Below are 12,564 nucleotides of genomic sequence, written 5' to 3'. Positions count from 1 at the left end.
CAAATTCTCATCTTCTGCCAAACATCTGCAGTAAATGAGAGGTGGTGGCAGAAAGGAAGCATGAGAGCAGGTTTGGATCATGCTGAAAGAAGATGGATTTTAATTTTGTTCCTTTTACCTTTTTTCCCTTCGTGTATCATTTCCATGCAGAAATTGCAAATTAATGGTCACATGAACTATCTGTCAATGTATTACTGCTCTTGCAGTATCAAATTATGTTGGCAATAATGTTTCCAGCTGCCTAGGACTCCATTGCAATTTAATTTGAAAGGAACTCAAATTACATCTCCAAATGGATAAAAAATTAATTTTACATACAAGCTATCCACCTCCACATTTTCAGCCCCATGCCCCCAAATTATCTCAATTTAGGTTCAACTTTGAACAGTACATATGTTACAGCCAACTCTACATTCTAAGATGAATACAGAGAAAATTCATGAATCGGAAATCTGCTTTGCTAATCCTTTTTTAAAAAAAAATAATAAGATGTTGCCTTGATTAAGGTCATTAGGAGATTGTTCAGCAATTACCTTTGACAGAAGGGATGAAGGCTTGGTCCCTATAAAAGAAGAAGCTGGAATTCTAACTTAACCACATGATTACCTTAACTGGAGTGTAGAGAGAGTCCTGATTCACCCCTTCACTTGCTTCATTTCCCCTGCAGGATGTTAGAGCCTTGATTCTGGTTCGGTCTTCAGTTGTCTCATACTTTTTATATTTACTCATACTTATTTATTAATCAGTTATAAGTTCCAGTTATAAAAATGAAGAGATCTAGGTGCTCACGGGTGAGCAGGGAGAGGGTGAGTATGAACCAAACATGCAGACAATTAATCTGCAGTTTGATAAGGACTGTGGAAGAAATAGTAAAGAAAAGAGATGATGATTCATCCTGTCTGGGCAAGAAAGGTTTTTGGAGAAAGTTACAGAGTGGCTTTGGAGTCAGGCCTTGAATATACTGAATAGGGTTTTGCCAGTGGCAACCCAAGCAGAGCATGGAGGTATAAAAGGATCAAGGATGTGACACTCTGCTTTAGCAACATAGGGTTCAAAGAATGAACAGTGGAAAATTAGGGAATTTAGAGGTGGGAGGGTGTAAGTTGCAGGTTGCGCTCTGAGTTTTGGGTTGAAAATGGTACTTCATGAGGAAATGGTACTTTAGTAAGATCTCACATGGCAAGGGGGCACATGATTGAGGTGAAGAGGTCCACCTCTCCTTCCAGAGGTAGCTTCAGAATAAAGAAGCTTCTGAAGATGTGAATGACACACACACACACACACACACACACACACATCTGTCTCTAACATATGTAATAACACAAAAGAATCTGGGACAAGATACACACAGAGGCCTGTGGTCTCTGTCCTTCTCCTTTCACCTGACTCCATCCTTCCCCACAAAGATCTGTTCCTCCAAACAGCCATCCTTTGTTCACCCTTTGGATCTAGGGGTACACAGATGGAATATGGTCTGACCTTGGATGGCCAAACCAAGGAAAGAGGTTCAGACAAGCTCTGAAATTGAGTTTGGGGCCATTGGGACAGGGAATTATGAGGTGTTGGGCATGCAGAGCCTGGTCCAGATGGGCCAGTGGGTTCACAGGGACCAGGCAGGCACAGTGGTGCACTGACTCCTGCTCCAGGAGAAGGGCATGGTCTGCAGAGGGCCAGCGTGTGCTCCCAGTGCATAGGGCTGGGGGTGGGCCCTCACTGCCAAGTCTAAAGGCATAGAGACCGTGAACCCAGAGGTCCCGCCACTGTGATTGTCCATCAGAGGCAGGCTTTCCAGCTTCCCAGATGAGACACACTCTGTTCCCACTGCTTGCCATCTCAATGGCCTGTAGGCTCTTTCTCAAGAAGGTCATATGGACAGAGCCTTATCTGGAGGCAGAAACCATGGGCTCTGGGCTTGGACATATTTACACGAGGGATATAAATTCAACAAACCAATCTCCACTGCACACACAAGGCTTTCTCAGCAATTTCCAACTTGTTTGTACCAACTGGAATGTAAACCTGAGATTCTCCCTGCTGTAGCCAATTACCAGAGCAGAAGCAGGGTTTGGCATCTGAGGTCTGGGAGGGTCAGAGTGAAAGCGTGAATGCTTCCATCACACGTTTTGAAAACTAGTTTCCATCATGTAGGATTTCAGGACATTCTCTTGTTTGAATGAAAAAAAATAGATACATTCACCTTAAAGACTTAGTGATGAGCTTGCAGGGGACAGAACAGAGAATTGTGGAGTCAGGGGGCCCAAGCCCAGTTCTCAAAAACAGATCACCATCTGTTCATCTCAGTTTAACCAACACAGACTGGGCCCCTTGACGGGCCTGGTGCCATGTGCTGGGTTGCTGGACAAACAGCATATGGTCCCTTACAGCCTGGGAGGAGTGATGGATACAAGAACAAGCAGCTCCTGGAAAGCATGGCAAGCACTGAGCGGACTGGACGGTTGTGTAAGGTGCCGTGGGAGTCCAGAGCTGAGGACTGGCTTAGCTGTGTAAGTCACGTCCCTTCGCTGACCTCAGTTCCCTATGCTGAACACTTGTTTTCAGCATGCAGCTGCCAGTCCATAGTTAATGTACAGCCAGTTTTGCCTTGTCTTGAATGGGAGTGCTCGAGCTTACAGAACACTTTCACCCACATGTGTCTCACCCACGGGGCCACCAAAGTTCTTGTCTTTTCACTTGAACTGAGTTTTGCTTGAATCTCTGATTCCATAGTCTGAGAAAGCCCCACATTATCTTTCAAGGTGTCAGTAACACACCTGGACATTTTTTTCCGAGTCCTCTTTGCCTCTGGTCTCTTTGTTCCCACGTGGCATCTTACTTGGCTCAAGTGAGGCATTCAGACCTCAGAAGCCACAAGAAATCCAATCATAGCCAACCGTTTGTGGTATCTTGAGGACCTTATTGAAGACTGGGAGTCCCATGAGAACAGTCCCTTTGGGCTCCATCCAGGATCCTACCGTCATATTCACTCTCTTCCTCCCCTATTCAGTCCCAGCAGCCAGTGAGTTTATTTTCCTCTTCCTCTAAAGGCTAAGTACAACTGATCCCGAGGCCCTGGGAGTGAAGCTTCTACTCCAACCAAGCTTCTAAAGGCCTTTCTCCAAGAAAGGCCATTCTCTCAAAGAGGAATGCCCACTGTTAGAGGCAATTTTCTCTCTCCAGTTCATTTTGTTCTCATTAATAGCCCTCTGTGATTAGTGCAACAATTTCCACTTTATCGACGAAGAAATGGACGCTCAGAGATGAAGTGCCCTTGCCCAAGGTCACACAGCTAGTGAGCGCCAGAGTCTGGCTTCAAGCCGTGCTTTGCCCGGCTCCACTGTTCCCCGTGGCCTGTCTGATGACAGTCAGTCGCATCTGCTTCAGAGGGAGCAAGTCACTTCTCCTGTGCCCTGACCTTCCCACTCTGGGAGGGAGTCTCTTTGCTCTGTGGCAGGCTTGCAACATCTCCGGCCTTCTTTGAAAAGGTGCCCTTGTCTGCTCCTTCCTTGAAGAGCAGCAGAAAGGTGTTCATGTGTACACCTTCCTAGGTGAGCTCAGGGAGAGGACTCTAGTGGCTGAAGGCGAGGAGTGGGAAGACAGGTTAGTACTCAGCTTAGCCCCACTGTGATTAAGTGCCCATGTCACCCTCCGCAGCGGGCCTTGGGCGCCTGTGGATCAAGCCACTTCTGCCTTACAGTTCTCAGGTTTCTCACTGCCTTCTCCCCAGATTCCTGATGACCATGGCAGGCCTCCTGTTTATGTCCTTTCCTTGTTCTCCTTCCTGATATCACAGTACAGAGGAAACACAAGAGACTCTGGACCCAGAGCCTTCAGATCTCAGCTGTGCTGCTCACTCTGTGGCTTTGGGCCCATCCTTTCATCTCATAAAACTGGTTTCCTCTAGGACAAGGCTAGTGATACTTTCTTCACAGGTTGTGGTGGTATTTACAAACTAAAGCATCCTTTCAACTGATACGCTGGGCACAGGCTGAAAGGATGAGCAGAGAGCACCCTTGCTCTCCAAGAGCTTACATTCTAGCGTGCAGGACAATTTTTAAAAAGCTGTCACGCTGAACTTACCTCTTGTCAGTCTGTGTAAGTTCCTGGAGTTCTCTGGCTTCAGTTTATTCATCCATAAAGTGGGATTTGCAGTCAGTTTCTTCCTTGCGGAGTCACAAGTTGATGGGGGTGATAGAATCCCAAACTGAGGCTGCTGGCCATCAAGGTTGTTTTGTTTTTATTGTTTCATTAGTGCTTGAAGGGAGTCTTGAGTGAGAGAGAGTGAAAGTCACTTAGTCGTGTCAGACTCTTTGCGACCCCATGGACTGTACAGTCCATGGAATTCTCCAGGCCAGAATACTGGAGTGGATAGCCGTTCCTTCTCCAGGGGATCTTCCCAACCCAGGGATCAAACCCAGGTCTCCCACATTGCAGGCAGATTCTTTACCAGCTGAGCCACAAGGGAAGTCCAAGAATACTGGAGTGAGTAGCCTATCCCTTCTCCAAGCTCATCTTCCTGACCCAGGAATTGAACCGGGGTCTCCTGTATTGCAGGCAGATTCTTTACCAACTGAGCTATCAGGGAAGTGAAGGAAATATTGGAGATTCCCAAATGTGTATTTAACATGGACTGTGGTACACCTTAAGATGTTTGACAAAATAGGGTTATAACCTTGGATTTTACGGGTCTTAAGTGTTCCTGATCTCACTCTAACAAGGTGAGCCAAGAGGGCATGAGGGCAGTTATCTAGCTGGATAAAGCTCTAAGTCAATTTTGAAGGCACACCCAGAGGAGGGTTCATGAGGTTCCGAGTAGGGTGGGCGGCCTCCCTGCCAGCAGTGTTCTGGCATCTGGACCAAGAAAAAGGCTCCCACCAGGCAGTGCTGGGGGATGCTCAGGACTTCCCAGGCGAGGAGTTTCTCACTGTTAACTCTGTCTATGTGTCTGTCCTCATGTGAAGCGAGCAGCAGTAGCAGCCATACCAGGTCAGAACTCCCCAGCTCTGGGGACCTCCGTTCTCACTGTTCGATCCATGTGGGCTCCACATAGCAGCTTTTGTTCAGTGTCATCTCTTTGCTTTTGGAACACGGGTTTTCCTTTACATGACCTGAGTTATTGGGCTATAAGAGGGACCGTGAACTCAGTAGTTGAGCAGGGCCAGGCTGCCCCAGTCTCCCCAGCAGTGCATCAGAGGTGTGGGCTGGCTACTGGGCTCCCTGACGTTTATTTCTAAGCATCCTTCTCCAAAGAGAACCACTTCAAAGTGTGTCCCTGCACAAGTCACAGGACATCTGCCCTGCACGGACAGATCAGAGGACTCGGCTCCATCGGCGTCGCCTTCCTTTTCTCTCTTTGGCCATGCCATGTGGCATGCCCTGTCTTAGATATCCCACCAGGGATCAAACCCACGCTCCTTGCATTGGAAGAGCAGAGTCCTGACCACTGGACCACCAGGGAATTCCCCGCCCTCCCTTTTCATCACTGCATTGGCGGGGAAGCAGCCTTACCCCTACATGCTCTGAGGGGACCAGAGAGATGACAGACTCCATCATTGTGCGTAAGGATGCTACACAGTGCTGCCACATATAAGGTGGTTGCGTGGATCCAGCATGCGAGGGCTTGTTGTTATTGTTAGTACTTTTCCTTTTACTGCAAAAGAAAAACTGCCAAATATTGAGTGCTTAAATTCCAGGTGTAATTCTAAGAGCTTTTGCAAACAACACCTCATTTAGTGCTCCCCCACCCCATCCCCTGCATAAAGTTAACTACTATCATTATCTCTATTTAACAAATGAAATAGAAAATGGACCCAGGGAGATTATATAAATTGGTAAAGCCCTGTAGGTAGCATCGGGGGAGATACACTGATTGCCTCTCTAGCCTGTGCTTAACTACTCCTAGCGAAGAAACCCTGACGGAAGAGCTTATGGGGCGCGCTGACCATAAAAGAGGCTGTATTTCTATTGTAATAAATGCCTAAACCTTAGAGAATGAGCTTCACATATGGAGATTTAAAAAAATAGTTTTGTTTTTTATAATCTATTTTGTACAAAAACTTCTACTTAATTTGTATAAAGCATAAATAGAATATTCATAATAAAATAAAGATGGCCACTGTTATATATGAGGGTCTGGGACCAATGTAAGTAGGGAGGGATAGAATGGGAGACAGCACTAGGGCGAGAAGGCATAATAAGACCTGTTTTTATTTTATTTTTCTTTTAAAATTATATATTATTTTTCATCTTATTTTCTGTTATGATTTATTATAGGATATTGAATGTAGTTCCCTGTGCTCTTCAGCAGAACTTTTTTCTTTCTACATATAAGAGTTTGCATCTACTAATCCCGTCTCCCAGTTTTTCTATCTCTTGGCCCCCTCCTCCTTGGCAACCACAAGTCTGTTCTTTATGCGTGTAAGTGTGTTTCTATTTTGTAGATAAATTCATTTGTGCCATATTTTAGATTCCACATGTAAGTGATACCATATGGTATTTATCTTTCTCTTTCTGACTTCCTTCGCTTAGGATGATAATCTCTGGGTCCATCCATTTAGCTGCAAATGACATTATTTCATTCTTTTTATGGCTGAGTAGTATTCCATTGTACCACATCGGTATCCATTCCTTTGCTGATGGACATTTAGTTCCTCCCATGTCTTGGCTATTGTGAATAGTGCTGCTGTGAACATGGGGGTGCAAGTAGCTTTTTGATTTATCAGATCATTTCAGTCACTCAGTCACGTCCGACTCTTTGCGACCCCATGAACCGCAGCACGCCAGGCCTCCCTGTCCATCACCAACTCCCGGAGTTCACTCAGACTCACGTCCATCAAGTCAGTGATGCCATCCAGCCATCTCATCCTCTGTCATCCCTTCTCCTCTTGCCCCCAATCCCTCCCAGCATCAGAGTCTTTTCCAGTGAGTCAACTCTTCACATGAAGTGGCCAAAGTACTGGAGTTTCAGCTTTAGCATCATTCCTTCCAAAGAAATCCCAGGGCTGATCTCCTTCAGAATGGACTGGGTGGATCTCCTTGCAGTCCAAGGGACTCTCAAGAGTCTTCTCCACACCACAGTTCAAAGGCATCAATTCTTCAGCGCTCAGCCTTCTTCACAGTCCAACTCTCACATCCATCCATGACTACAGGAAAAACCATAGCCTTGGGTAGACGGACCTTTGTTGGCAAAGTAATGTCTCTGCTTTTGAATATGCTATCTGGGTTGGTCATAACTTTCCTTCCAAGGAGTAAGCGTCTTTTAATTTCATGGCTGCAGTCACCATCTGCAGTGATTTTGGAGCCCAGAAAAATAAAGTCTGACACTGTTTCCACTGTTTCCCCATCTATTTCCCATGAAGTGATGAGACCAGATGCCATGATCTTCGTTTTCTGAATGTTGAGCTTTAAGCCAACTTTTTCACTCTCCACTTTCACTTTCATCAAGAGGCTTTTGAGTTCCTCTTCACTTTCTGCCATAAGGGTGGTGTCATCTGCATATCTGAGATTATTGGTACTTCTCCCGGCAATCTGATTCCAGCTTGTGCTTCTTCCAGTCCAGCGTTTCTCATGATGTACTCTGCATAGAAGTTAAATAAACAGGGTGACAATATACAGCCTTGACGAACTCCTTTTCCTATTTGGAACCAGTCTGTTGTTCCATGTCCAGTTCTAACTGTTGCTTCCTGACCTGCATACAAATTTCTCAAGAGGCAGATCAGGTGGTCTGGTATTCCCATCTCTTACAGAATTTTCCAATGTTTCTTGTGATCCACACAGTCAAAGGCTTTGGCATAGTCAATAAAGCAAAAATAGATGTTTTTCTGGAACTCTCTTGCTTTTTCCATGATCCAGCGGATGTTGGCAATTTGATGTCTGGTTCCTCTGCCTTTTCGAAAACCAGCTTGAACATCAGGAAGTTCAGGGTTCACATATTGCTGAAGCCTGGCTTGGAGAATTTTGAGCATTACTTTACTAGCGTGTGAGATGAGGGCAATTGTGCGGTAGTTTGAGCATTCTTTGGCATCGCCTTTCTTTTGGATTGGAATGAAAACTGACCTTTTCCAGTCCTGTGGCCACTGCTGAGTTTTCCAAATTTGCTGGCATACTGAGTGCAGCACTTTCACAGCATCATCTTTCAGGATTTGGAATAGCTCAACTGGAATTCCATCACCTCCACTAGCTTTGTTCGTAGTGATGCTTTCTAAGGCCCACTTGACTTCACATTCCAGGATGTCTGGCTCTAGGTCAGTGATCACACCATCGTGATTATCTGGGTCATGAAGATCTTTTTTGTACAGTTCTTCTGTGTATTCTTGCCATCTCTTCTTAATATCTTATGCTTCTGTTAGGTCCATACCATTTCTGTCCTTTATCGAGCCCATCTTTGCATGAAATGTTCCTTTGGTATCTCTGATTTTCTTGAAGAGATCCCTAGTCTTTCCCATTCTATTGTTTTCCTCTATTTCTTTGCATTGATCGCTGAAGAAGGCTTTCTTATCTCTTCTTGCTATTCTTTGGAACTCTGCATTCAGATGTTTCTATCTTTCCTTTTCTCCTTTGCTTTTTGATTTATAATTTTGTCCAAATCTGTGCGTAGGAGTTGGACCGTTGCATCAGATCTGTTTTTAGAATGACATCCCTGGAGAGGCCTGTTTGGTGGAGAATGGAGAGGAGAGAAGGAAGGGTTGAAGTCTGTTGTGGGAGGCTCCAAAAGGATCCGTTGTGTTTTCAGTGAAAGGAAAGGAGATTCCAAGGCGTTGTCCACTGGTCACAGTGACAGCCTGGGTGCTGTGTGTTGTGGATGCAGCTCAGTGTGCATTCTCTGCACTCGAGTGCAGTGAACTAAAAGGAGGGGGCTGATTTCTCAAGGGGAAGGGTGTGGCCAGATGATATGTAAAGAGATAGGTCAGAACTGCAGCTTCCTTCTCAATTAGTATTTTCCCAAAGCATTGTGTGTGCTGTTGGTGGTACCCATGATGGTCTTCAGTGGTACCCTGATGAACCTCAACAATTTTAACAACTTTCCATTTTTTTCAAATGGTTAGTATTCATTTATGACAAGTGATTCAGGCTTTCCCTTTAAATAGGTTTTCTTTTAGATGCTTGTGTTTAAATAATAGGTTTATTTTACAGAAAAATACTAATTAAATTTTATTCTAAGTGGTGAAATCAGGAAGGCAGTGCCTGAATTGGTGAGAGCTGTGTTCCCCTGTTTTAGCGGAGCCCCCACCCCACCTTCCCAATGGCCTGCTCAGAGTCCCGTGTCTTGCGTTTGTGTCTTGCAGACCCGGTGCACGGCCCACAGAACGTGGAGATCGTGGACATCCGAGCCCGGCAGCTGACCCTGCAGTGGGAGCCCTTCGGCTACGCGGTAACCCGCTGCCACAGCTACAACCTCACGGTGCAGTACCAGTACGTGTTCAACCAGCAACAGTATGAGGCCGAGGAGCTCATCCAGACCTCCTCCCACTACACCCTGCGGGGACTGCGTCCCTTCATGACCATCAGGCTGCGGCTGCTGCTGTCCAACCCCGAAGGCAGGATGGAGAGCGAGGAGCTGGTGGTGCAGACGGAGGAGGACGGTGAGTCAGGGAGTGGGTGTGCTCCCTCAGGAACTGGGAGGGCTGGACCAGCTCAGGCGGCCACGCCTAGCAGTTGCAAGGGTTTATTTTTTCCCAGCATCTTTCATCTCTCTGTCAGTTTATCAGCATCTTCTCTAAGCTCTTCAGTAACACAGCATGCAGGCTGTACAGTACACAACTCCAGGGGGCCCTGTGCCCCTAGACAGTGACACCTCTGCCACAGACACACGCTCATCCACATCCCTGCTCTCACTTTATGCCACCTGCTGTGCCAGCATTTAACCACACTGATGCCTCTCAAAAGAGAAGACGTGTATCAATCGTACTGTTGAGACATGTTGAGTTTGGAGTCAGATGGCTCTGGATTCTCTTAAAAATTAGCATCAGAAAATACATATAAAAAGCTTGGCACACACACTGAATGCACCCAGAGCCACACATTCACCTGGGTGTCCTACAGGCGTCTCAAAAAAGTATCCAAAATTGAACTCATTTCCTCCTCTATACTGACTTCTCTCCCTCTGTTCAGGTATACTTCCTAGAACACAGGGAGACCCGAGTGATGGTCCCTGGTGGGATCAAGACCCATATCCTCAGCTGCAAAGCCCCACAAGCATATAGAGGAAAGCACTCCAACCTCTTTTAACCTTGTCCCTCAATCCCTCCATCTTATCCTAGACCTGGAAGTTTTATCACATCTGCCTTTGTAACAAGCCCTCCCCAATCCCGTTTAAAATCATCCTCGCAGCCACTCTCTTTGCAGCCCCTCCAGACTGCTTTTGGGTAGCACGGTGGTGGGGACTCAGCCTCTGTCACCTCGTTCCGCCATCTTCCTGTCTTGCACAGAACCTCAGTCTCCTATGGGTACAGCTCTCACCCGGGTCAGCTTCTCCAGATCTTAGTGCCCTGCTTCCTGGGAGCCTATTCCCGTCCAGCCTCCGACACAGGGTCAGGCGTCTCATCTTGGCTTCATTCTGTGGCCCTGGATTTGGCTTCTGATGAAGCTGCCAGAACTTTCTCTAGATTTGGCTCCATTGTATCAAAGATAAATAGCTCCTTCTCCAGCACATAGACTAATACACTGTCTGAAAAGTCAGCCTCTGGAACCAAATATGCCTGGAGAAAGTTGTTTAACCTCTCAGCACCTGGGTTCCTTATCTGTAAAAATGGCGATAAATTGGGAATTCTCTGGTGATCCACTGGTTAGGACTCTGTGCTTCCGCTGCTGGGGGCCCAGATTTGATCCCTGGTCATGGAACTAAGACCCCCCAGCCATGTGGTTACTTTTTAAAAAAGGAGATAATCATAGCACCTAACTTCCAGGTTGTGCTCATAGAAAGGATGGCATGTATAGAAACTAGAATCATGTCCATCCGACTCTAAAGTTTTCATTAAATGTAGCTACTACAGTTGCACTAAATCCAAAAAAAAAAAAATCTTGACAAAGAATCCTTTAGCACAATCAACCCAAAAACCACCCACCCATCTCTTTAGAACTGTAGATGTCCACTGTCATAGCTATAGAAAACATGACATCTATATCCAAGGAGTGGCAACATGGCAGAATTTCACGTTAACTTAAAAATAATCAAATAAACAATCCACCTTCATATTTCCAATAACATTAAACCTGATTTTATATAATAAGGAGATACAGAGTTGGGGCAAGTAGGGTGGTTTGGTGGCTTACTTGCTAAGTTCTGTCTGACTCTTGTGACTCCATGGACTGTAGCCCACCGAGCTCCTCTGTGCATGAGATTTCCCAGGCAAGAATACTGGAGTGGGTAGCCATTTCCTTCTCCAAGGGATCTTCCCAACCCAGATATCAAACACGGGTCTCCAGCATTGCAGGCGGTCTCTTTACTGACTGAGCCACCAGGGAAACCCAGGGTGGTTTAGTGACAAGAGTTCACGGGGGAACCTGGTTGTTAGACAAGGGGGAGCCAGTGTTGGGAACCAGCATGAAAATTCAGGATGCTGAAGATGAACAGGAGGGTTTAGCCCAGGAAGAGCTCAGGGCATTTCTTGCCAAGATGCTCTACCTGCTTTGGGCCACTTTTTGAGGATTACCTACATGTGCGACTATACATCACAAGTCCCATATTTAAGGCATGCCCCAACCTCTCCGTTTCTTCTTCTCATCACCAATGGAAAACAAAACAACAACAAAAAAAAACAATCACAAGGTCTTTATCAAAACAAATTGAGAACAGCAATGCTTTGAAATTAAATTTTAATCAAACACCATTAATGTTTGAGAGAGCAGAGGTGCTCCATCTCTGCTCTCTCGAGCTGTGTGGGCATCATCACAGTAAAAGCACCAACATTCAGGACACCAGGCCTCTGGCTTGCAGCTCTCCTGAGGCCCCACCTCACAGACCATGGAGACTACAGGAAGGCCTCAGAAGAGTACTGGACCCTGTGCATGCTGGACTTAGGTTCCATTTCTCCTGAAGAGGGGAGAGGCACCATCTCTGTTTGCTGGGGGCTCATTGACATCGAGGTTGAGCTGCAGATGGAGCTCAGCTCTAGTCCATTAACTGAAACCCCCTTCAGGGAACCAGGGAAGCATCTTGCGGGTTGAGCTGGCTGGAGTCAAGGTGCTTTCATCTGTGCTACAAAATTGTCTTCTGGGAAATGTGTGGAATTTGTAATTCTGTCACCCCACTGCCTTTGTGAGGGTGTGAAGTAACCCACCACTGGTGAGAACAGCTTGTGGCCACTGAGCCCCTGTGTTTCATCTGTGAAGGGGTTGTTAATAGGAGGCTAAACAGGTTCTTTATTTTTTCCCTTTTTCTTCACAAATGTCTCAGACAAAAACCACAACTCAGCTTGCTGGGTGGTTACTTCTCTGCCTTCAATCAAACCACAGCCAAGACTGTGAAATGGAATCTCTGAGATTCTGACAAAGGAAAACCAAATAGATGATGGCCTCATTTTGGTTACCCCTTATTGAGACCTACAGTGGGCTAGACACACATGTTAT

The 12,564-nt window shown here is 46.1% G+C and overlaps 1 protein-coding gene across 7 annotated transcripts in view; it reads left to right on the top strand.

Moving 5' to 3' along the window:
• Positions 1-12,564, top strand: part of PTPRT (protein tyrosine phosphatase receptor type T) — a 1,153,310-nt gene that overhangs the window by 720,368 nt on the left and 420,378 nt on the right. For all 7 annotated transcript variants that reach the window (XM_070381763.1, XM_070381762.1, XM_070381758.1 and 4 more), the window contains exon 8: positions 9,282-9,578. In XM_070381763.1, coding sequence (XP_070237864.1) covers positions 9,282-9,578 — 297 coding nt within the window. The remainder of the gene's footprint in view (positions 1-9,281; positions 9,579-12,564) is intronic.

Source organism: Bos mutus, chromosome 13 (assembly GCF_027580195.1).
Source record: "Bos mutus isolate GX-2022 chromosome 13, NWIPB_WYAK_1.1, whole genome shotgun sequence".
In the NCBI taxonomy this organism is placed as follows: domain Eukaryota; kingdom Metazoa; phylum Chordata; class Mammalia; order Artiodactyla; family Bovidae; genus Bos; species Bos mutus.
Note: the sequence above shows the minus strand (reverse complement) of the source record. Positions and strands in the feature narration are given on the sequence as shown.